At 38.5% G+C, this 25,930-nt stretch overlaps 2 protein-coding genes across 3 annotated transcripts; both read left to right on the forward strand.

Moving 5' to 3' along the window:
- The first annotated feature begins 468 nt into the window (after window positions 1-468).
- LOC147920765 (uncharacterized) lies at window positions 469-16,956 on the forward strand. The gene is made up of 9 exons (XM_087501220.1): window positions 469-534; window positions 2,491-2,783; window positions 2,871-3,064; window positions 12,051-12,635; window positions 12,837-12,908; window positions 13,238-13,973; window positions 14,111-14,826; window positions 14,911-16,307; window positions 16,357-16,956. The coding sequence occupies exons 1-9, from the start codon at window positions 469-471 to the stop codon at window positions 16,954-16,956; spliced, it is 4,659 nt and encodes a 1,552-aa protein (XP_087357346.1).
- A 4,460-nt stretch (window positions 16,957-21,416) lies between these two features.
- On the forward strand, window positions 21,417-25,666 carry LOC104766678 (vacuolar-sorting receptor 4). 2 transcript variants are annotated; one of them, XM_010490606.3, is made up of 12 exons: window positions 21,417-22,030; window positions 22,445-23,137; window positions 23,231-23,319; window positions 23,411-23,480; window positions 23,555-23,638; window positions 23,856-23,932; window positions 23,995-24,076; window positions 24,425-24,507; window positions 24,591-24,657; window positions 24,747-24,875; window positions 24,967-25,076; window positions 25,267-25,666. In XM_010490606.3, exons 1-12 carry the CDS (start codon window positions 21,733-21,735, stop codon window positions 25,363-25,365), a joined length of 1,881 nt encoding a protein of 626 aa, XP_010488908.1. In that variant the 5' UTR covers window positions 21,417-21,732; the 3' UTR covers window positions 25,366-25,666. The 2 variants fall into 2 exon arrangements, with proteins under 2 accessions (XP_010488908.1, XP_087356690.1); XM_087500564.1 differs by having other exon boundaries at window positions 21,434-22,030; window positions 22,445-23,319.
- The last annotated feature ends 264 nt before the right edge of the window (window positions 25,667-25,930 follow it).

Consider the following 25,930-nt stretch of genomic DNA (forward strand, 5'->3'; position numbering starts at 1 on the left):
TAGATCGCACCAGTTTAGCATTGTGCGAACGGTTTCAACATTGCTGGTCGTCTTCTCGCCTCTGATCTGAACTTGGTGATCTCGGAGAGGAAGGATGTCATTAATCAAGACCCCGTCCGGGGCAAGTCGAGGTCCCTTTTCATTCAAATTGTCTGATCGGAAGTCGGAGACCGATGTAGCGTTGCCGTGATCCTCACGGATCTCCTCATTAATTAAAGAAGGAACCTTCAGGGTTGGAATTTCATCTGACCTAGGTCTTGATGAACACTCGGCATTTTCTTCAGATCTGTTGAGCACTTCGCCTCGGTTCGATCTGGTGGTTCTGGAAAGCTCTCTGTTGGAATTTTTACGGATCAGCGGATCGCTCTCCGTGCTAGACGAGGGTGCCATGGCCGAAGTGACGGATGCCGCAGATCGTCGAAGAGTGTGGAAGAAAGTTCTCAAAAATAACAATAAAATAATCAAACAATGAGAGAGAACAGAGCAAGTACCTTCGGTAGTTTGGCGAAAGCTACAAATGAAGAGCGGAATCAGGTATTTATAGAAGCAAGTGGGCGGCAACCCTACGCGGAGTCATAATGACCTACTCCACCCTATGCGACGTTTCAGCTTCCGAGTTGATAGAAGCGACGCGTCCGACACGTGTTGTCCTACAAATGGGTGGCGAAGCAGCGCGACGTTCTAGGTAATTAAATTCGGTTTTCTTTACGGATTAAATCGGATATCTTTTTCTATAGTCCGACCATTCTAATTAACTTTTGAATGAACCGAACTGGGGGGGACTAATTGTTGGTGCGGGAATTGGCACCCCCAACATACTGATCTAAACCCGATTAAAGAAACCGGTTATTTAACCGGGAGCTCGACCCTGAGGAGGATTTCATCTTCAAAGGCCCGATAGCGCCGAGAAGCCCAGTTCCAAGGTGACGAACCGACATCCCAGCTCGCCCAGCGGCTGACCTAATAAGAAACAAGAAACTTTCCTAATCAGCTCGGTCGTGATATGGAAAGTGGATATATTCAATAGATCTAAGAAAACCTATAAATAGAGACTAATAACTTCTATTTTTACCTCTTTCCATGTGACAAAACAGATTATACAAAATGGTGTAAAACAGTTAGTATACTTCATAGACCGGCCCATATACAGTCCGTTAGTACTTGGTTCCTCGGCCCGTGCACCTTCGGCCCATCGGCCCATCGGCCGAAGCCTTCTCGGCAACACCTTAATCTTATATCGGTTTAGCTTAGGCCTTTGTACTCTACTACATATATGCATGTAACCTCGAGTTTAATCAATAAGAATACACAAGAACTTTATCCCTAAACTCTATATTCATAACACGTTATCAGGACGATAGCCTCTAACCCTAAAACCCTAAGGCAGCCGCCGATTCTCTTTTCCCTAAAACCCTAAACCGCCTCTTGTTCTTCCTCTCCTCTGAGACTTACCTCTTTGTCTCGAAGTTCTTTTGGTGATTCACGAGCATCCTTTAGCTCGTGATCAATTTACATACAAAACCTGATCGAGGTTCGTGGTTCGCGGATCGGGGGTGAGTTTCGAGTGCGAGCGGTACAAGGAGCTGTTCGTGGGAAGCTGTTCAAGGTTCGTGGACGCCGTTCGAGGTTCGAGGTTCGAGGTTCGTGAGATATCTGAGGTCTTTAGCTCCCAGATCAAAACCGGTCAGACCCTATTGGTGTTAAGGTAAACAAAATTCGAAACCTCCTCAAAACCCTATAATCGAATTTGAACCTTAAGAACTAATGAACCCTAAAACATCCAAGTACACAATCTAACAAAGTTTAAATTCCTTAAATCCTAAAACTTAAAATCGGTTGTTAGGTTGTTAGATTGTTTGAAAATTGCACCAAAACTTTGTCAAGCTTAAAATCCGAATTGATTGTTTAGAATTGCTTGAATTGTTATGTTGCACAAGAACCTAGAACTGTATTGTTAGAATCATAAAATAGAAATTGATCAAACTGTTCTAGGAGATTTAAAACTTGGATTGTTCATGCATCATAATTAAAATCGATTTTGCTTAAGGATGTATAATCGGCTGCATGAATTAGTTTTGTGTTCTAGGATTAAATCTGATTGATATTAAAAGTTATGTTAAAATTCTATAAAACTAAAAACAATGAAATTGGAATTAAAACATAATTATGATAAACTTCTAAATTAATTTAGTGGTTATCTAAAAGGATTAAAACAGTAATTACTAAAATCCTAGACTAAATAGGAAAACTTAAGAAAAAAGAAATCCTATCTAGAAATTGTTGCATGCATTAGCCTATTTGCTTTTGTTGTTTTGCATGCATGAATTTAAACCATAAAACCATAAGTGACAAGGCATGTTTCAGTCTCAAATACCGCATGGCCTAAGGCATGGTTCGGTCTCAAATACCGCATGACTTATTGATTAAGTGCATGGTTCGATCTTAAATATCGCATGCTAACATTCAGATGTCTACTTCTGTTTTATGCAGATGACAAGCCTTAAGAGCCTAGACTATGCTATCCTGAATGCTTCTGGTGACAACTACTTGCTATGGGCAATGAACACCAAGATTAACCTGAAGTCAAAGGACTTGTTCGAGTGCATCGAAGAAGGTTCCGTATGCACGGACAAGCAAAAGAATAAGTGTATCCAGCACATGCATCATCACATTGCTGAGAGTCTCAAGAATCAGTACCTATTCATAGAGGATCCTCTCGCCCTTTGGACAGCGCTTAAACGGAGATACGGACACCAAAAGACGGTACTCCTACCAAAGGCCGAGTACGATTGGAAGCACCTAAGGATCCAGGATTACAAATCCGTGGACGATTATAACTCTGAGCTTTTTAGGATTGTCTCAGTCCTTAGGTTGTGTGGTACTGTAGTGACAGAGAAGGAGCTACTGGATAAGACATTGTCTACCTTTAGCCCTAATAATATTGTCCTTCAGCAACAATACCGGCAAACAAAATTTGCTGACTATGGGGAACTCAATGAGTGTTTACTGCTAGCTGAGCAGAACAATGAACTGTTGCTGATGAATAGTGCTATGAGACCTCCTGGTACAGCCCCATTACCAGAAGCACACAAAGTTGATTTGGGAAAGAAAAGTGCTGCATAGCCTAAGGAGCTTAAAGAGCCTAAAAAGACCAACTACGTCCACAGAGAAAGACATTGCGGCCGTGGCCATGGTGGCAAAGGACGTAGTGGTCGAGGAGGCCAAGCCGGCCGCGGACGTGGTAGCAAGGGCCGTGGGTCCTTTAAGCCACAAACCAAGGCAAAATCGGTTTGTCACCGATGTGGTATGTCAAACCACTGGGCAAAGAACTGCAGGACTCCCAAACATCTTATTGATGCATATCAAGAGATCTTGAAGAAAAATCCAGAAGCCAACCATGTGCATCTCGATGATGAAGGAGACTTCGATCATGAGAATGATGACTCCCTAGAGACTTCCGATTATTTTAAAGATGATGAATGAATTTTCGGTTTTATTTTGGTTTAATTCTACGCACTATTTTATTCCTATGTATTGGATAATTGATTTGATTTAAATTTAAGGATTTTATTTTATTTTATTTCCTTATTAAATTAAAACACAAAATGTTGTTTTATATAGAAATGGTTGAGGATATGAGTGAGCTAGTGGTGGATAGTGGATCCAGCCACACTATACTAAAAGATAAAAGATATTTTATCAACTTCACCATGAAAAATGCCAATGTTAGTACAATTGTGGGTATAGCAAACTTGATAGAGGGCTACGGCCAGGCTCACATATTGTTGCCTAAAGGCACACATATTGAACTAAGTGATGCCCTATACTCACCCAGCTCTAAGAGAAACTTATTGAGCTTTAAAGATATAAGACTAAATGGTTATCATGTTGAAACCAAGGGTGAAGGAACTAAAGAATTCCTATACTTTACAGAAATTGTAAACGGACAAAAGAAAGTCCTAGAAACTATACCTGCACTAGCCACTGGTTTATACCATGCTAAGATTAACATGATAGAGGCTAACTTGGCAAAACACAGAATGTTCAATGAACAGTTCACTCTATGGCATGACCGGCTAGGCCATCCGGGTTCGAACATGATGCGTAAACTAATTAAGAGTTCGAATGGACACAACCTTACAGAGAAAAAAGTTATCCCTAAAAATCTCACTTGTGTAGCATGTGCACAAGGGAAACTTATTATAAGGCCATCACCAGTAAAAGTCACGAGAGAGGATATAAGGTGATATATGTGGACCAATACACCCAGCCTGTGGGACATTTAGATATTTTATGGTGATGATAGATGCATCAACCAGATGGTCACACGTTTGCTTGTTATCCACAAGAAACCTAGCATTTGCTTGAATGTTGGCTCAGATTATAAGGCTAAGAGCACATTTTCCAGATTTTCCACTTAAGACTATACGTCTAGATAATGCTGGTGAATTCACATCCCAAGCGTTTAATGATTTATGTATGTCCATGGGGGTGAGTGTGGAACATCCTGTGGCACATGTCCATACACAAAATGGATTAGCTGAATCCTTCATTAAACGAATACAATTGATAGCTCGACCATCGTTAATGAGATCGAAGCTCCCTGTGTCGGTTTGGGGACACGCAGTATTACATGCAGCAGAACTCATACGCATCAAGCCATCTAGTGAACATAAATATTCACCATCCCAACTATTAACGGGTCATGAGCCAAACATATCCCATCTCAAAACATTCGGTTGTGCCGTTTATGTACCGATTGCTCCACCACAGAGAACTAAGATGGGACCTCAGAGGAGGATGGGAATATATGTTGGATATGAGTCTCCCACCATTATAAAGTATCTTGAGCCAACCACAAGAGATTTATTTAAGGCCAGATACGCGGACTGTCAATTCGTTGAGTCCGAATTCCCTGTATTAGGTGGTGAGACTAGCAAGCTGGTCAAGGAATTAACATGGAATCAAACATCCTTAAATTGGCAAGATCCTCGAACTCTAGCATGTGATGCAGAGGTTCAAAAGATTATACATCTACAGAAGCTAGCCAATCAATTGCCAGATTCCTTTGCTGACCCAAATAGAGTAACAAAATCGTACATACCAGCTTGCAATGCACCAGTACGTATTGATGTTCAGAAGGAACACAATAATCAAGTTGCTACAGATTCTAAACCCCGTTTGAAATGAGGTAGACCATTAGGTTCCAAAGATAAGAACCCTCGAAAGTCTAAAGGTGCAAAACAGACCGAGGTTCAGGGAATTACAGAAAATGCAGACATAGCCGCGGCAAATCCTAAGGAGCCAAATGGGGTTCAGGACGCTGAACCTCAAGGTCCTGAAGGTGTTGATAATAATGAGATATCAATCAATTACATAATGTCTGGAATTAAATGGAACCGTAAAGATGTCGACATCGATGATATATTTGCATACAAGGTAGCACTTGAGATAAATGAGGATCTAGAACCCACATCTATATTAGAGTGCACTCAAAGCAAAGATTGTCTTAGATGGAAAGAAGCTATTGATGTGGAGTTAAACTCTTTGAAGAAGAGAAGTGTTTTTGGTCCGATCTTAAGGACAACACCTGAAATTAAACCAGTTGGACATAAGTGGGTCTTTGTAAGAAAGAGAAATGAGAACAATGAAATTGTGAGATATAAAGCACGGCTTGTAGTTCAAGGATTCTCTCAAAGACCTGGCATATATTATGAGGAGACATACTCCCCTGTGATGGATGCAACAACATTTCGGTACTTAATAAGTTTGGCCATTAGAGAAAAACTGGATTTGCGGTTAATGGATGTTGTAACTGCATACTTATATGGTCCACTGGATAATGAAATCTATATGAGATTACCAGAGGGTATTGAACTCAAAGATAAGAGTGGTTCTCGAGAACAGTACTGCATAAGGCTAGACAAATCGCTTTATGGACTGAAACAGAGTGGTCGAATGTGGTATAACCGACTAAGTGAGTATTTAGCTAAGAAAGGCTATAAGAATTACCCAATCAGTCCATGTATATTTATAAAGAAGTTTGCAAACAAAGGATTTGTGATAATAGCAGTCTATGTGGATGATTTAAACATCCTTGGGACCTCTGGGGAAATCGCCCAAACTGTAGTATACCTCAAGAAAGAATTTGAGATGAAAGACCTAGGCAAGACAAAATTCTGTTTGGGATTGCAGCTTGAGTACAGAAACAATGGTATCCTTGTGCATCAAAAGGCATACACAGAAAAGGTACTCAAGAGGTTTAAAATGGACCAAGCTCACCCATTGACTAGCCCAATGGTTGTTAGAAGCTTAGACTTGGATAAAGATCCATTTGGTCCAAAGAAGGCCAATGAAGAAGTTCTTGGTCCTGAAGTGCCTTACCTCAGTGTTATAGGAGCGTTAATGTTCTTGGCTAGCCACACTAGACCAGACATATGTTTTGCCGTGAACCTCCTAGCGAGATATAGTTCTTGTCCGACTATAAGGCACTGGAATGGTATTAAACATGTTCTGCGTTACCTACAAGGAACGACAGACTTTGGTTTATATTATACTAACTATAACAAAGAAGGTTTAGTTTGTTTTGCTGATGCAGGTTATCTATCTGATCCACACAATGGCAAGTCACAAACAGGTTATGTGTTTACACACGGTGGTACTGCAATCTCTTGGCGTTTTATGAAGCAAACCCTTGTAGCCACATCATCAAATCACGCAGAGATCCTAGCAATACATGAAGCCAGCCGTGAGTGTGTTTGGTTGCGGTCCATGACTCAGCATATTCGGACAGATAGTGGATTGGAAGACAACAAGGAAGCAACCGTAATCTATGAGGACAATACGGCCTGCATTGCACAGCTCAGGGAAGGTTACATCAAGGGAGATCGGACGAAGCACATACTGCCAAAGTTCTTCTTCACACATGAACTACAAAAGGCCGGAGAAGTTCAAGTAGTGCAAGTTCAGTCATGCGACAACTCAGCCGATCTCTTCACCAAATCGCTACCGACTACAACGTTCAAGAAGCTCACGCATCAGATTGGAATGCGGAGGCTTAAGGACTTGGAGTGATGTTTGGAACAGGGGGAGCAATGTGTGTTGTACTCTTTTTCCTTCACCAAGGTTTTGTCCCACTGGGTTTTCCTGGTAAGGTTTTAATGAGGCAGCATCCCCTAAGCACATTGCGTTGATCCCATCCAACATAGGCACGGTCATCTCGTCCAAGGGGGAGTGTTGTAAAACACTTAGTGGACTTCATAGACCGGCTCATATACAGTCCGTTAGTACTTGGTCCCTCGGCCCGTGCACCTTCGGCCCATCGGCCGAAGCCTTCTCGGCAACACCTTAATCTTATGTCGATTTAGCTTAGGCCTTTGTACTCTACTATATATATGCATGTAACCTCGAGTTTAATCAATAAGAATACACAAGAGCTTTATCCCTAAACTCTATATTCATAGTACAAAACAGTTTATATAAATAATAGGAAATTTTGTTAAATGTACCACATTTCAAAAAAACTTTTTACAATCTACCGCATCATTAATTCTTTTTCAAAAATACCACATTCTACCTTTTGGACATGTTAGCTGATACAATAAATATAAAAGGACAAAATGATCTATTTCTTTCGTGACCAGTTCTTTGATTTATTGTCAATAAATAAAAAACATATACAAAACATGTCTGTAGTAGATAAAGTCACCAATAAAGTATTTTATATAACTTAAACACACCTTGTCTACTATAAAATAATCAGTGGGCAAGTGTTTCCAATTAAATTGTGGACAAATTTAACAGTGTATACAAAACATATTGCTAGCAACTATATTATTAAAGTCCTCTATTGATAAGTTATGTCTTTGTCTAAATTAACAAATTATGTAAGTGTATATATACATGTATATATATATATATATAGTGGACAACTGTTCTCATTTATTTTGTGAACAAGTATTATGGACAAGATTCATTTAACTTGTCCATTCGTTTAAAAAGTGTCCACATGACATATTGCTAGTAGACATATTACTCAAAAATAGTAGACAAGTTCTATCTTTGTTTTCATAAATTTTGTGGACAAGTTTCTCATTTTTTTGTGCATAAGTTTTGTGGACATTACTCATATACAATGGAATTCGCGACATTAACCATATTTAAGTTCATAACATTGTTGAAATGTGAAGTGTCAATCTGCAAATCAGTATGGTTTGTTATTACATGTGAAAAAAACGTGAAAGTTTAGTTTACAAATCTTTTTAGTCTATATATTTTTTTAGTGGACCAAATGAAAAACTATAGTCCACTCTCGCAATGGCCAAAAACAAGACTTAAGCAAGATTGATGTAAGAATTTGATGATACAAATGCCACAAATCATACTATATTTTGGATATTAAAATGGTATTGTTGCCATTTATTCTTAAATTTGATAACAAAAAAAAACTTAACTTTTGAAGAGTGATAGAAGAAAGAAACGTGGAAGATGATAGTAAATAATTAATTGTTTTGTATTTTTAAGTGCTACTTTATTTTAAATGAGCTGACACATAATGAAAAGACACTTGTAATTAATGAGAAGGGGAATTGTTGAAGGACTTGGTCACGGTTACTTTTGTCAATTCAAGTAAAGTTTATGGTAGAATAGAAAAAGTTGTCTACAATGTGATAGAATCGTTGAGAAAGTTAATTATACATGGTAGTTTTGTTAAAGAACTCTAAATAATAATATATGTTATTTTGGAGATCGTATTAACTTTAGTTCTAAACAAATTAAAAATTAGAGTGTTCAAGGAGTAAGACATTATTCGAATGTAGATATTTTGAAAAACAAATTCGTAGTGTTTGAAACATGTGTTAAAAATAAGAGGGAAAACGACAATACATTGAAACGAATAATGATTTTTGATTTTAGGAAAGGAGTGAGTATAGTTATCCTAATAATTTCAAATTTGTTAATGTATGTGGACATTCATAGGAGAAAGCAATTTCCCCAAAATTAGCAAGTTCTAAATCACCTGAATTTTTTTTTCCTTTTTTACATATCTTAAACATGCATCGAATAACTAGTTTAGCCGTTTAGGTTTTATCAAGGCTTATAGAGATGTGAAAAAGAAAAAAAAACACACAATAAGACACCTAACAAATATTTACGAATTAATTCGAGAAGCCATAAAAATAATAAAACAAGACGCTACACGATTCACATATAGCTTGAGCTTGACTGATATGTTAAATTAGTAGTAGAATAATAGGATAGATGATCGATTATCAAATGGTTGAATAAATAAAACGCCAATAATTTAAAACAGAATATGAATGAATCTTTCCATTAAAAAAAAAACTTATACCAATTCAAGCCAATAAATATACCAAATGTTTGGTTGGGGGTAGATGTAGAAAATTATATTGCTGGGGTCATGCTTTTTATTTTTTGAATGGGTTGGAGTTGGACACGATTAAATGAGTTTACATTAATTACTTATATAGAAAAAAAAATTAGACAGTGACCTGGTGGGTGAATGGTGGTGACCTCCTCGATGCGTTTTGGTTTTGAGGAGATCAATATTGTATAACGCTAGAGTTCAAACTGTCGTACACCGCGTGACTATTTTTTAATTTAAAAATTAAACATACAAATTGTATTTATTTATTAATTTTTTTTGCTTTATTTAATATGTTTAAGATTGTATAATTTTACTTTGATTGTTACTTCTAGGATTTAACCCGCATGAAAATTTGTTTTTTACATAATAATAGTTTAATCAACTTAATTGGGTATGTTTAATATTGATAGAGGGATTAATAGTAGAATGTGCAGGCAATACCCATTATGACAAAAAACTTTTAAAAGATTATTTAATTATTGTATCTAGATTTTAACATGTTGTATACCGGATTGTTATATTCACATGTTGGAAAATTACTTAATTCTTTAATATGTATTCTGCATATAGTATTGTTGCTTTTTAATATTGTGCATATGTTAAATTGGAAAAGAGGTATTTACACACATTTAGGTTTATTGTCACAAAGTAACATTGCTGATATTACTCATAGGATTAAATTTGATTTAGTCAATATATAAATTGTGTAGCTGAATATAGATTTTTAGTCAAACATGTATCATTTGCGGAGGTTAAAACGTAAATATCAAAAATACATATAGTATAATAAAATCATACAATAGTTTTCTGTTTTTTTATATCCAGATCAATTGTTCTAATGTTTTATAAAACTTGGAAGATGAGATCAAGTTCAAAAGAGGAGGATCGTATATATATATAAAATTGAATTTTTATTTTACTTTTTACAAAACTATTTTCTGAAATTAATTCCTTAAAACAAAAGAAAAATCTATGAAAATGAAAATGAAACGATTTTTTGGAAAGTAAAAGATTTAATCTCCTTATGGTGATGTATTCTATATCTCACATCAACATAGAGATTCTCCAATGCAGAATTCCAATATCTCGTTAGAACTATATGTAAAAGAAAAGAAATCAGTTATTTATAGAAGGGAAAAAACTAAACTATTTAATATAACAAAATATGATAAGTTTTGATATATATAAAAAGATGATGTTCAGAAAAGAAAATTATTCAAAATTTTATTATCACCATGATGTTCATGAGTCGTGATGACCAAGATAATAGTATTTTTGGTTTATCTGGTTAAGAAATCCGTAGCATAATTTAAAAAAAAAAAAGAATTTAGTAAAGTTTAGATCTAAAATTCTTTCTTTATGATGCATCCAAAACCCTATTTGACCATAAAAAAACGCAAAAATAAAAACATATATACCTTATGATCCCACTTTTATTGCCATGATTATAATTGAGCTGCAGACAAAAACAATACGAAATATATATTAGTGATATTACATTGTGAAGAAATCTATTATTTTCTAGTAATAGAAGAATTGAAAAAAAAACTAATAACAAACTAGTACGAATGAAGTTATTTCGTAGATTGACGTTCATAGTAATTTATAGTGTTAGGTATGATATCAAATCCAGTAAATACTGGTGAGCAAGCAAAAAGATTTTTTAAAACATAATAATTATTATGAATCAATTTAAAAGATTTAATATTTACAAAAAGAAACATCTAATTAAATAGCCATGTCTGTTTTAGTTAGTTTCTGTTTGCTGTATTTTAGGATTTTGTACAGAGATATTGTAGAAATATTTAGTTATTAAGATCTTAATTATTTATTTTTCTTTCACTAATACGTTTAAATCTTTTAAGTTAAAAAGGAAAACATAAACTGATTTTGTAAAGATATTTTAGGAATAATTGAGTTTAGGAATATTGGTAGAGATAATTTAGAAACTTAATTGATTTTTTCGATTTTTTATTTATTGGTAGAAATTAATTAGGTATATTATCAATGTAATCGATTTTGATTTTCCAAATTTAACTTCTAGTTTTTTGTGCAAATATATTTTTTTTTTGTCAACCATTGGGCCAGAACTGGTCGGCCCATTAGCCAAATTCCTACATTCGTAGGAAGCGGGACCCGATCCCTGGTGTGATGGTGCCTTCTACAACTGGACTTACCTCCTGCCACTGCACTAAGGTCACTTCACAGTTTTTTGTGCAAATATATAGGGATCAAATTTGTAAATAAGTTAAACTTAAAGGGTATAACACAAAATATACTTCAAAAATGTATATATAGATAACTAGCTAGTAACCAAAAAAAAAACATTAGACATTGTTTTATCTTATGTTTAAATTAAAGGATAGTTTTTTAGAAATTTGTTAATTTTTAGGTCATATAAAAATTTATGGTTTATGATGTTTATTAAACTTAAATGTGCATTTCTTAAAATAAATCTTCATTTATATTTAACTTTTGAAATTGGTAAAAAAAAAAAAGATAAATTATTTGTATACATATTTGGTTACTATGGATTTTAGAAGAATTCTTGGTGTGTTTGACAATTGGTTTAAATAGAATGGGAATATGACACATTTTTTGTAAAATTAAAAAAAAAAATGCTGAGAAAAAACTGTAGACGTGCTGGTATGATCGCATCAAGGGGTTTTCCACAATGATGGGGGCTGGGAGAAGCCTAGAAAGGTAGTCAAGAGAGCTTTGGACTTCCAAGCTTATGAGTTTTCTGCTGGGGCGGGTAGTTCCGGTTTGTTTCATCAGGTTCGTCACCATGGCTCAGGGAGGGAACAGAAACGGACGTACAGTGCAGTTGCAAGCGGGTCAAGAGATAAGCGGGAGACTCAGAGGGGTTATGGAGGATACATGGGACAGGCTAATTCCTTCCCCCTTAACCGCAAGGGGAAAGGGAAAGCTTGGCCGAAACCGTTGTACAAGGCAAAAAGCGGTTTCATAGAGAAGCAGTCACAAGGGGTTCTTGGTGTTGATCCTGACGTGGTTGATCAAGGAATTGCTCAACAAGGAATAGCTAGGGAGAGTTCTCCTCCTCATGGGACTACTGCGGTTTTGGTTGATTCTGAGTTTGATGAAGCGACTGATGATCTTCTCGAGGAGGGTGTTACCTCACATGGTAACCTTCCAGAAGAGGGTGAGATTGCGCTCGACCAGGTGAATGCGGGTTTGGGAGACTTGGGTTCGGGTGATGTTATCCCCAATGTGGAGGACCCGAAAGGTACTTCCTCACCATCCTTAATGTTTGATTTGGATGTGAATGTAGTACAGGCTGCTTTGCAAGAAGTTAATATCAGTCGTACGAGAATTGAGGGGTCGAGGAGGCCTACTTTTCTGCCTAAGAAACTAGTTAGGAAGCCTGGATTGATTTTAGCTTCCCCTGGTAAACGTTTGCTAACTAAAGCTTTATCTAAACCTGCAGGTGAAGGTAACAAACAGAATGGGATGGGAAAACAAGGGAACAAGGCTGTGGATGGAAAACCGGCTGGCATTGGTATAAGACATGCAAAGATAGGGGTGGGGGCTCTCCCGAAACCGCCGGCTAAACCGTGAAGGTCCTAAGTTGGAACTGTCAGGGCATTGGGGTTGATCTGACAGAGAATTATTTGGGTGATTTGTGAAGGAAGCATCGACCAGATATTTTGTTTTTATCAGAGACAAAGAAATGTTTTTCGTATTTACAAAAATTTCAATCAAAATTTGGCTATAATAAAATGTTTACTGTTGAACCCCGAGGGGCTAGTGGTGGTTTGGTTTTATTTTATAAGGATCAAATAAATCTTTCTGTTCTATTTCATAATGACCGTATAATTGATACAAAAGCTGTTCTTGATCATCAATTGGTATATTTTTCTTTTGTTCATAGTGACCCGGTTCCCCAACATCGCGGAAAAGTGTGGGATAAATTAACGGACATTGGATCTTTTCGTATTGATCCTTGGTTTATTATTGGAGACTTTAATGAATTAATTGGTAACCATGAGAAGCAGGGTGGTGCCCTGCGGTCAGCTAATTCCTTCAAACCTTTTATCTCAATGATTAAGGATATTGGGATGCTTGAATTTCCATTTTATGGGGATCAATTATCATGGCGTGGGAATCGGTGTAATAATCAAGTGATTCGTTGCCGACTTGACCGGGCTTTAGGTAATGAAGACTGGCACGCCCTCTATCCCAATTCGAAAGTAGAGTATTTGGAGATGATTGGTTCTGATCATAGTCCAATTTTAGCAACTTGTTTGACGGTGGTCCGGAGGAGACAGAGACAATTTCGGTTTGATAAGCGGTGGTTGGGTAAGGAGGGCTTGGCTGGAGCGGTTGAGTCTGGTTGGAATCGGGCACGGAATTTTAGGATTCCGGGTTTTGTTGATAAATTAAGGAATTGTAGGAATTCGATTTCCTGGTGGAGGAAAAATAATGTCAGTACTGGCCCATCAATTATTTCTTCTTTGAAGACTGCTCTGCATGATGCGAAGATGGATGACTCGGTTTCGCTGGAAGATATTCGGGGAATTGAGAGGAAATTGAAAGAGGCATACCGGGATGAGGAGATTTATTGGCAACAAAAGAGCAGAAAATTTTGGCTAAGGGTTGGGGATAAAAACACTTCATATTTTCACGCTTCCACTAAACAAAGGCGGGTTCAGAATAGGATAATTGGTTTATTTGGTGCCAATAACGTTTGGGATGAATCAGCGTCGGTATGGAACATATAGCTACAACATATTTTGAGGATCTGTTCAAGAAATCCGACGGTGGAGGTATTTCTGAGATGCTACAAGCAATTGATCCGATTGTTACGGCAGGTATGAACAGAGATCTTATCAGGGATATCTCGGAAAGGGAAGTCAGACAAGCTCTGTTTGCTATGCATCCGGAGAAAACACCAGGTCCTGATGGGATGACACCTTTGTTTTTCCAAAGATTTTGGTCTTCTCTCAAAGGGGATTTAGTGGCTCTAATTAAAGAGTTTTTTCGCACTCGCAGTTTTGATCCGCTTCTAAATGAGACCAATATTTGTCTTATTCCTAAAGTGGATCGGCCTCAGCGGATGGCGGAGTTTAGACCTATAAGCTTATGTAATGTGAGCTATAAGATTATTTCAAAAGTGTTGTGTTTCCGTCTGAAACGTCTATTGCCTCGTTTGGTTTCAGAAACTCAATCAGCTTTTGTTTCTGGACGGTTAATTACTGATAACATCTTGGTGGCTCAAGAGATATTTCACGGATTAAATACTAATAGTAGGTGTAATTCGGAATTTTTGGCATTTAAAACGGATATGAGTAAGGCATATGATCGGGTAGAGTGGGATTTTCTGGAGGCGGTTTTGGTCAAGTTAGGATTCAATAGGAGATGGATTTCGTGGATTATGTGGTGTGTATCGTCAGTGTCGTACCAAGTTCTTCTGAATGGTCAGCCCAGAGGTTTTATTAGACCTTAGAGGGGGTTACGACAAGGGGACCCTCTATCTCCATATTTATTTATTCTTTGCACAGAGGTCTTGATAGCTAATATTAAGAAGGCTGAAAGGGAGAAAAAATTGACGGGTATTACCATCGCCCGTGGTAGTCCTACTGTTTCGCATTTGCTGTTTGCGGATGATAGCCTGTTCTTTTGCAAACCAACTGCCCAGGAATGTAGGACGGTTATGGATATAATCGGTACCTATGGCAGAGCTTCAGGTGAAGAGGTCAATCTGGCTAAATCATCTATTATGTTTGGCAAAAAGGTTACCCCGGATATTCGATCCCAGTTAAAGTTAGTTATTGGGATTTCTAAGGAGGGTGGCATGGGTTCTTACTTGGGTATTCCTGAGAATCTTCAAGGATCGAAAACTAAGGTGTTTAGCTACGTTAAGGATCGGCTAGATGATCGTGTTAATGGCTGGTCTGCAAAGTGTTTGTCGAAGGGTGGCAAGGAAATTATGATTAAATCAGTGGTTTTGGCATTACCTACCCATGTTATGTCGTGTTATAAGCTACCTCAGGAACTAACATCTAAATTAACAAGTGCAATTTCCACTTTCTGGTGGAAGTCCAATGACAAAGCTCGTGGTATGCATTGGGTTGCGTGGGACAAACTATGTAAAGATAAAGCTGAAGGGGGACTTGGCTTCCGAGCTCTGGAACAATTTAATGAGGCTATGTTGGCCAAACAGTTTTGGCGTCTAATTCAATACCCAACGTCTTTAATGGCTAAGGTGATGAAAAGTCGATATTTCAGGAACAAACATCCTCTTATGGTAAAAAAACCATATAATCCGTCCTTTTCTTGGAGAAGTATTTATTCCATCAAGGGATTGGTGGAGCAGGGGGCGCGATGGGCGGTAGGCTCTGGCAATTCCATTTTGGTTTGGTGTGATCCATGGATACCGGATATTCGCCCTAGACCGGCGAATGGTCGAGGGAGGTTGTGGCTTCCGAGTTTAATGGTTAATCATTTAATTAACCCGGAGACTAAGAATTGGCATCTACATACTTTGGAGGAGTTTTTTGATCCGGGGGATATACAACTAATCCAGAGTATGCCGGTTAGTAGAACTCATCAACCGGATAGATTAATATGGCATTATACTAAATCTGGGAAATATTCGGTCAAATCAGGTTACCGGTTAGCTCGGGAATTAATTATGGATGAAGAGTATGGGCCGACGTGTACGGCTTTGCGGGCCCAATCGTGGAAACTTGATGTACCGTCCAAGATCCAACACTTTTTTTGGCAGATTGGTTCGGGTACTCTACCTGTGTTGGAGCGTCTTGCACATCGGGGTGTTCGTTGTGACACCGTGTGTAAGAGATGTGATTCTGCAGTGGAAACTATAAACCGTGCGCTCTTTGAGTGCCCTAGGTCTCGATGTATTTGGGAGTTGTCGCCTATACGGATGGACCAGGGGGTTTCCATACACATCGATTTATGCGAATTTAGACTTTATTTTTTGGCAGGCGTCTTCGCAATCCGGGGTCTCGGATATCGGCATTCAACTACCTTGGATTATTTGGTCAGTTTGGAAAGATAGGAATAAAAAGGTTTTCCAGGGTATTGAGGTAGAATCTCTTGAGATTTTGAATCAAGCGGCTACGGATAAATTATTGTGGGAGGAGGCCAAGTCTTACTCAGTGAATTATCTGGATCCTCCGTCTTTTTCGGAGGACAGGGGTTCCTATCCCCGATGCCAGTTTGATGGTTCTTGGAAAGGTATAGATCCCTACCAGGGTTTGGGCTGGTGGTGCTGCAATGGAGAGCTTACAACGATCCTGTTAGGAGCACGGAGTCACCGTCAGAGTATATCACCTCTACATGCAGAATTACAAGCGCTGATCTGGGCTATGGAGTCTTTACTGGTGGCTGGAGTCGATTGTCAGGCTTTTGAGACGGATAGCGTAGAGCTAACGGCGATGGTGCAGACGCCGGAAGACTGGCCGGCTTTTTCTAATCTGCTGGAGGATTTCTCACTGCTTCGAAGTTCCTATACCTCCTTCACCCTCACCAGGATTCCACGAGACGCTAATGTCAGAGCCGATTGCCTAGCTCGATCTTCATGATCTCTACCTTCAGAATCTACCTTTGTAAACTCGTTTCCTCCTGTTTGGGCAACCAATCTTGGAGTTCTATTTTAATATTTATAGTTTGGTTGGAAAAAAAAAAAAAAAAACTGTAGACGTGCCACATCAGCACCAAAAAGTCTCTTTAATATTCCAAAAAAAAAAACTCTCTTTTAAGTTTTAATATATAGAGATCAGTATTATAAAAGAGAAGTTTAAAAGAGAATTTTAATATATTTGTGTAGGGGTGGGTAAAAAATACCAAAATCCAAAAAACCGAACCAAACCAAAATAAATGGTTTGGTTTGGTTATAGTTAAGGCTAAAAATCCGTTTGTTTTTTATTTTAATTAACCATTTGGCTTAGGTTTGGTCTGGTTAAAAACCGTAAAATCGAATGATTTTTTAATTTTTTATAAAAATTTAGAATAATTAGATATAAATAGTTTCTCCAATCAGGCTCTAAGGGAACAATTGTTGTGGGAGGAAGCCCAAATAAGTTCAAGGATTTGTCCGGTTCCACCGGTACCTTTGTATGCTCTCGAGCCGTTAACCCGTTGTCAAGTTGATGGTTCTTGGAAATCTACAGAGCCAAATTCCAGATTGGGATGGTGGTGTGGTGATGGTGAGGACCGGACTTTAGTTATGGGTGCAAGATGTCAAAGCCGTAGCTCGACTCCACTTCATTCGGAGCTTGAGGCATTACATTGGGCCATGGAGTGTATTCTTTCCAGAAGCATTGATTGCCAGAGGTTCGAAATGGATTCTGCAGAATTAGTCGCGATGGTGCAAGACCCGGAAGAGTGGCCAGCTTTCTCTAAGCTACTCGATGAGTTCCAGGCTCTTCGTGCCTCCTTGCCTCTTTTTACTCTTTCCAAGATCCCACAGGAATGAAATGGGAAGGATGATTGTTTAGCTCGTTCTTCTAGAAAATTATCGTCGAATACCATTTATGTAAACAACTATACTCCTGTTTGGGCAACCACCTTAGGAGTTTTATTTTAATTAATTATAGTTCGGTTGGAAAAAAACGTTTTTCTCCAACTTATAAATTTGTATTGTATAACAATATCAGTATTTTTTTTCTTTATTGGGCTTATAGTTATTGATCTCCAAGTTTTTTTCTTGTTTTTTTTTGTTTTTTTTTTCAATAGCCTTTACTTTTTAAAAATTAAATTTCAATTAAGTATTTGGGTTTACAAAACTATATTTGGATTCTATTTTTTTGAATTATGTTTAGGTTTTAATTTTATGCTTATTTTTTAGTTATGTATCAACTATCTATTTTTTAAAAGTATGGAATAACCGTTAAAAACTGAAACAACCCAATCCGTTTTTTAATAAAAATAATATAATATATAATATATAATTTAGCATCCCATACTACTTAATTAAACCAACCACAACCAATATTCACAGCGGAAACATACCAACAATACAAAACCAGCATATCATTAATACCATATCTTTCCTAACCATTCTAACCAGCAACCTAATATAACTCTATCCAATGTTCCAACATCAATTTCATAGCCAACAACACACAAACGAGACTCTAGATCATCCTCCTCCTCATCGCTTTGATTCCACGATCACATTTTGCCTTTACCTGCACCACAAACACAAATTGAGATGCATGAGTATTTAATAAACACTCAATGAGGCAATCCTCCCATCTACTGGGCTATACACAAAAGCAACTGAGATACCAATCAAAACACAATCAACAAAGAAAACATACAAACCAGGAACCAAGTATCGTCTTCACTGGAAGGGAGGTGTCGACCGACACTGGCATTGGTGTCGACCGATACTACCTCATAGTGTCGATCGATGCTGATCCTTGGTGTCGACCGACACCCTGATACTAGGATTTTTGTGTGTCTATCCTAGCAGGTTCAATTAACCTTATGTGTTGTAGTACTTAAGGTGTCAATCCAAATGGGATGTTGCTAGTAGTCAAGATGCAATCAAGAAGTCACAAGTCAAGCCAATTCAAAGAGGGGTTTTATGTATAACAATCCTAGAGTGATCAGAATGCAAGCGGAAATGAACTACAGAATTAGAAACAAAAATGTATGATAAGAAGTAAACAAGAGTAAAAACGAAAACGAATCTAAGCATGAACTAAACCGAAAGATCAGAAACAGTCTCAGGAATGCAATAAAAATCAGAAAGAAAGAAGTCCTAAGGATGGGAGTAATTGATGTCGGTGGAGTATCCTAGTCTATAGAGTGTTTAACATGCTACAAGCAAACTATCCCTAAACAATGAATATCACGACTTAGCTAATCCAATCTCTTGGCAGAAGCTACTCAAACTCAACCACTTCCAAACCTAGCTCTCGCTATAGAAACATGATCAAGCAGGCATGGCAAACAAGTTCATTCACGTCAACGAACATCCTAGACAACTAATCTCTTAGGCTAGGAATGTAAGTCTCTGGCACTAGTTGGTCAGACATTTCATCGAACACCTTTTGGGTGTGGAAATATCTAAGACCTAGTTCTAATTAATCAGAGAGAAACTAGTATTTCTAACTCTAGTACAGAAGAGAATCATACAAATCAAAGCTTAAACACCCTACATCCTAAGATCCTCCACCTAGTCTATCCCATCCCCAAGAACTCTAACACCACTCAGATCCGAAAATCATCATCAAGGATGCAAACCCAGAAAACATTGAATCAAGCATTATTAGATAGATAAAAATGTGAAGAACAACTTTGTAGAAGAAATCAAATGTAAATACTCAATCGACTCAAAGATGTCGGATTACAAAGTTTGAGAACGTTTTAGGTGGCTAGGTAAAACCTTAAGGAAAAGAACAAAACGAGATAAAAGATTTTTTTCTGAGTAAAAATTTAACAAAATGTATTTATAGAAAAACATGGAAAGCCCTAGAACATAAAATGACAAGATAGAGCGTCGGTTCGGGAATCGGGTTGTCCAAGTCGCGGTCGTCAGTCCTGGCAGTGCGTCGGTCAAGATGGATCGAGTGGAGGGGTGTTGGCTTGATCTGGGTCGAGTGGAGTGTTGTTGGCTCGACCCAGAGTGGTGTTGGCTCGATCTGGGTGTATACACATCCACTAAAACTATAATTACTCTTGAACCACACCTCTGATTGGCTTCAAATAAACGGCATTGGAAAGATGACTTAATTCCCTATAACTTTGATGAAGACGTCAAAAGCTAAATCCCTACACTGGTGGCTCGAATGGTGGCTAGAATGGTGGCTCGAGTGGTGGCTCTAGCGCGTGAGTGAAATTGGCTCGATTGAGTGCAGCAGCGTGAGTGGCTCGATTGAGTTCAGCGGTTGGCTCGATTGGTGAGGCTCGAACGGGAGACAAAGTCGGCTCGAGAGAGGGAGTTCGGAAAATTGGCTCGAACGGTGGACGAAGTCGGCTTGAGAGAGGGAGTTCGGAATGCGGCTCGAGCGTTGATGTTGGAGCGTGGCTCAAGCATTGATGACATCCATTCCAGGCATGATCGATCGAGTGGGATACTGGTGCTTCTTCCTGGGAGCGTGTCCAAGTCGCATGTCGGTCGAGTCTTATGACGTCCATTCCGGTCATGCTTGGTCGAGCCGCATGTCTCAATCTCCATTCGGTTCCAACAGTCTGGACATCTTCTAAACACCTGAAATAACTCCAATATGCAAGATGTATGCTGGACCAATGCAAAAACTACCTAGATATGCATATTATGCAAAATAGACTAAAAACAATGCAAAACAATGAGTTAAAAGAACAAAATGAATAACAAATGCATGATGAAAGAGTGTAAAATATATACATATCACACCGCCCGGTGTCGATCAACACTGACTCTGCAACCGCGATCCGCTCGAAACTGAGAGTCGAATCTCACTTCTTATCTCCTCCAATCCGCCCAATACTCAAACTCAAAGCCATATGAATCTGTGGGAACCCTATAGCAACCATAACAATCAAGAAAACACCACAAACAACAACAAACAAGCAAGACAAAGGAAATCTGAGGCTTAGATAAGCCATGATCATGCACTCACCTCTTTGTAGGAAGATTCTGACCAACAGCAACAAATCCAACCCTCCTAGCAAGCTTCTAACATCCTCCTAGCCTCAGATCTCCCAAGAACAGCCAAAGATCTCACAAATCTCTCTCAAAAACGTTTTCTCCTTCTTCTCTCTGTTTTTCTGTCAAAAACGGCTAAAGGGACGAAATAAGTCGAGTTCCCCTTTTAAACTCGAGTTTAAGGTTTCCCCTAAACTAACCATGCAAACGGACGATTAAAACGAATTGATCGAACTGTCCGCAAACGGTGTTGACCGACACCATAAGTGGTGTAGATCGACACCCTACCAAAAAAATTGGTTTGTGGGTGTTACAAAAATAGGGACCAAACCAAAACCAAACCAAACCAAAGCCAAAAAAATTTCTCCAATAAAATTTGGGTGTGAGAAACTTTATATATAAATTGTTTTATTTGTATTTATAATGTCTGGATAGAATAATAAAAAAAAAAACTAGTTTCGTCGTCGATATGTGTTTTTGACTAGGCGTCGTCTCTATAGTCTTCCACTCCCATCTAAGACATTGGTTGAACAAACACACTCAAGAGAAACTCTTTTACCCACGAATCCACCATCATCGAGCACAGACAAGGACGAAGATTTTCAAATTTCAATCATCTCTTTTGAATGATCTGTTCACATCTACCTACTCCTTAATCTTTGATTAATCCTTTTGAGTTTGTGTTGATTTGGTGGTGGTGTTTGTGTCGGAGATCTCGAAGATGATGAAGCAGCTCCTGTGTTGTCTCCCATGGCTGCTTCTCTCCCTCTTGGTGATGACCGAGGCCCGATTCGTGGTGGAGAAGAACAGTTTGTCGGTAACTTCGCCGGAGAGTATAAAGGGAACTCATGACAGTGCAATTGGAAACTTTGGGATTCCTCAGTACGGTGGAAGCATGGCCGGTACAGTGGTTTACCCTAAAGAAAATCAGAAATCGTGTAAGGAGTTTAGCGATTTCTCGATTTCGTTCAAGTCTCAGCCTGGTGCTTTGCCTACTTTTCTCTTGGTTGATCGTGGAGGTACTTTTAATTTCACTACTGGTTTCGATTTGATTTGATTCCATCGCAAGTTTGTAACTTTGTAATTGAATATCTTACAATTGATGTTAGATTTAGTCCTCTTTATGTGATTTTGAAGTTAAAATTGAAGCCTAAAGATTAGTGGAATTCTCATCCGTGACTCTTCTGCGTAATCATAGCCTAAAAGGGTGCATATTTCCTTTTTCGATACCCTTTTGGTTTTTACTTGGCACTTTGTTGGAGATCATACAACTGATGTTAGATTTAGGGCCACTCTATCTAATGTTAGCTTGGATGTAGTCCACGACTTTGTTTTTAGGATGTGGTGGTTCTTGCCCCTATTTGGACGGCTCTGTATAGTCATATCTTACGCATACTTAGCCTAATGGTGGGCGGTTACATTTTGTTGTGTAGATTGTTTCTTCGCTTTGAAGGTCTGGAATGCACAGAAAGCGGGTGCTTCTGCTGTTCTTGTGGCAGACAATGTTGATGAACCTTTGATTACCATGGATACACCTGAAGAGGATGTTTCTTCTGCTAAGTACATTGAGAATATCACCATACCTTCTGCTCTTGTTACCAAAGGTTTCGGTGAAAAGCTGAAGAAAGCCATTAGTGGTGGGGATATGGTCAACTTGAATCTTGATTGGAGAGAGGCTGTTCCGCACCCTGATGATCGTGTCGAGTATGAATTGTGGACCAACAGCAACGATGAATGCGGGGTTAAGTGTGACATGTTAATGGAGTTTGTAAAAGATTTCAAGGGCGCGGCTCAAATTCTGGAGAAAGGCGGCTTCACGCAGTTTAGGCCTCATTACATCACCTGGTATTGCCCTCATGCTTTCACGTTGAGCCGACAGTGCAAGTCGCAGTGTATCAACAAGGGAAGATACTGCGCTCCTGATCCAGAGCAGGACTTTAGCTCAGGATACGATGGCAAAGATGTGGTCGTTGAAAACTTGAGACAGCTTTGTGTTTACAAGGTGGCAAACGAAACTGGGAATCCCTGGGTCTGGTGGGATTACGTCACTGACTTCCAGATCAGATGTCCCATGAAGGAAAAGAAATACAATAAAGATTGTGCCGAGTCTGTTATGAAATCTCTTGGTGGATGTTTCTTCTTACAGGTCTCGAAAGTTAAAGAAAAACAATTTTTTTTTTTGGAGACTGTGGTCATATTTTCTACGTATATCTCTACAGGTATTGATAGCAAAAAAATTGACAAGTGTATGGGAGACCCTGATGCTGACATGGACAATCTAGTTCTAAAGGAAGAACAAGACGCTCAGGTAAATCTATTACATCTGAATTTTCGTCCGGGCATCTCACTGTTGTATTCTTTAAGCAGCCGTTTGGGATTTGACATTTAATATTATGTAGGTTGGCAAGGGTACGAGAGGTGATGTTACCATATTGCCTACCTTAGTTGTCAACAACAGACAGTACCGAGGTTTGTCCTTCAGTGTTCAACTTAAGACTTCCAACACATGTAGTTAAGCTTGTTATATAATTGTTTCCTTGCAGGCAAGTTGGAGAAAAGTGCAGTACTCAAGGCTCTATGCTCTGGTTTTGAGGAGTCAACTGAACCAGCTATATGCCTCAGCACAGGTATGTTTTGCATACCCTTACCTAGAATATCCAACCCGATAGTCGAACGCCTAGAGGCCCTAAGATTTTCCTTCTTATAATTTTATTTTCTGAATTACATGCCCAGTGGTCGGTCATCAAATAAATGGCTGGAATGTAAACTTTGTGCACTGGTGATCACACTTAAAAACACTTATTATGAAATTTTAAATTTGCAATCTTCTATTGCATTTGACAGATATGGAGACAAACGAGTGCTTAGATAACAATGGCGGTTGTTGGCAAGATAAATCAGCCAATATAACTGCTTGCAAGGTACATTGTGATAATTCCTGGCAAGAATTTCTGTTATATCTATTAATCTGCTTAATTTGCAGGATACTTTTCGTGGAAAAGTATGTGTATGTCCTGTAGTTGATGGTGTGCGATTTAAAGGGGATGGTTACAGCCACTGTGAGGGTAAGTGATCAGGTCGTCTTTCATAAAGTTTTTATAGTTAAGTTGACTTATGACTTATGTTATACAGTACCAATCGAGAATGGCAAAATATTTCTCAGGTTTCTTACAGAGTGTGACATTCTGTGGTCTTACAGTATGGAAATATATCATATAATTCCTAGTCAGTGAACTGTAAACAGGATGTTGGGTTAAAAATATAATCTTGGCTGCGTGATCACTAGAACTAGTGGCAAAAGAATTTTTACAATAGGATCAACTGAACTGACTTCTACTATAGGATATTGTGTTCTTTGCATTTGCTGTTGTGCTTCTATTTGATTCGTACATATTTGGTGTTTTGCATTGCAGCAAGTGGGCCAGGGAGATGCACAATTAACAATGGAGGTTGTTGGCATGAAGAGAGAGATGGACATGCGTTCTCTGCGTGTGTGGTCAGTGTTTTATTTGTACTTTAACACATTTTGCACAATCTCACCGTGTAAGATACTTTTAACTCAACATGTAATGCCTTCAGGACAAGGACAGTGTTAAATGCGAGTGTCCTCCAGGATTTAAAGGAGACGGTGTTAAGAAGTGTGAAGGTTAGACCTCTGTTAACACTTGGGTTACTGTACTTCTTTGTGTTATTCCATAAACATCTGCTGAAGAATTTTCATGATTCCTTCACTAGACATTAATGAATGCAAAGAGAAAAAAGCCTGTCAGTGCCCGGAATGTAGCTGTAAGAACACCTGGGGAAGCTATGAGTGCTCTTGTAGTGGGGACCTTCTCTACATGAGAGACCATGACACTTGCATCAGTGAGTTTTCATGAACTAGGATTTCTACACTTCTATTAATATCCTCATGCATACAAATAACTTGTACTGTTTTTTTTGGGTTAAAATTTAGGCAAGACGGGTGGACAAGTGAGATCAGCTTGGGCAGCCGTTTGGCTTATTATGTTATCATTGGGACTTGCAGCTGCTGGTGCGTACCTCGTTTACAAATATAGATTGAGGGTAAGCTTTTAAACCATCCTTCTCCTCTTTTAGCTTTCTTTTTGTGGTAAAAGTGAAAGAATAGTCTCTTCTGGTTGAGTGGTCTGAGATGTTGGTTAAAACATGATTCTTTTCTAACAATATATCATGTCTTGCCATATCCATTGCTTGGGGAAATGTTTTTGAACTTGCTTTGTCCCTGGTTTTACAGCAATACATGGACTCAGAGATCAGAGCCATAATGGCACAGTATATGCCACTGGACAGCCAGCCCGAGGTCCCAAACCACGTGAATGATGAACATGCCTGAGAGAGCTTTATGGTCGATCTATTTATTTTCCGGGAAGGACTTAAGGTGACGCGTTCTTTTAATTGATGTGGCCCTTGATGTCAGTCTTTATCTCGCCTCTGTTGTATCTTTGTAACTCTTTACCAAATAGTGTATTTGCAACAAAAAAAAAAGATATTTCAAAGTTACTTACTGTCTTTTTTCACTTGTCCACGGGACTTTTGTAATAGGGAAACTCTGATGTAGCGTCAGAGAAATGGGCAAGCTAGCCTAGCTAGTCAATAGAATCAAACATCAATATTTTAAAGCTCATCTTTAGACATTCGACAAGTTCAGTTCTTTGGCTATAAGTTTTTCTTTTCTTTACTCTGTTTCATTTTAGCACCTTTAGAAGCGGGATAGTAGTAAGAAATAGTGGTACCACAATCTTCGTATTGTCTCACTGAATGGATTACACATATACCGGTTCTTAAAAAGTTAGATTCATGCATGAACAAGGTGATTGGTAACCGAATTTAGAGGCTGCACGCTACAACGAAGCTAGTAAGTTTGGAAACCAGTCTTCCCAAACAAGACAACGAGAATC

Source organism: Camelina sativa, chromosome 19 (assembly GCF_030686135.1).
Source record: "Camelina sativa cultivar CO46 ecotype springtype chromosome 19, ASM3068613v1".
NCBI classification, from domain to species: domain Eukaryota; kingdom Viridiplantae; phylum Streptophyta; class Magnoliopsida; order Brassicales; family Brassicaceae; genus Camelina; species Camelina sativa.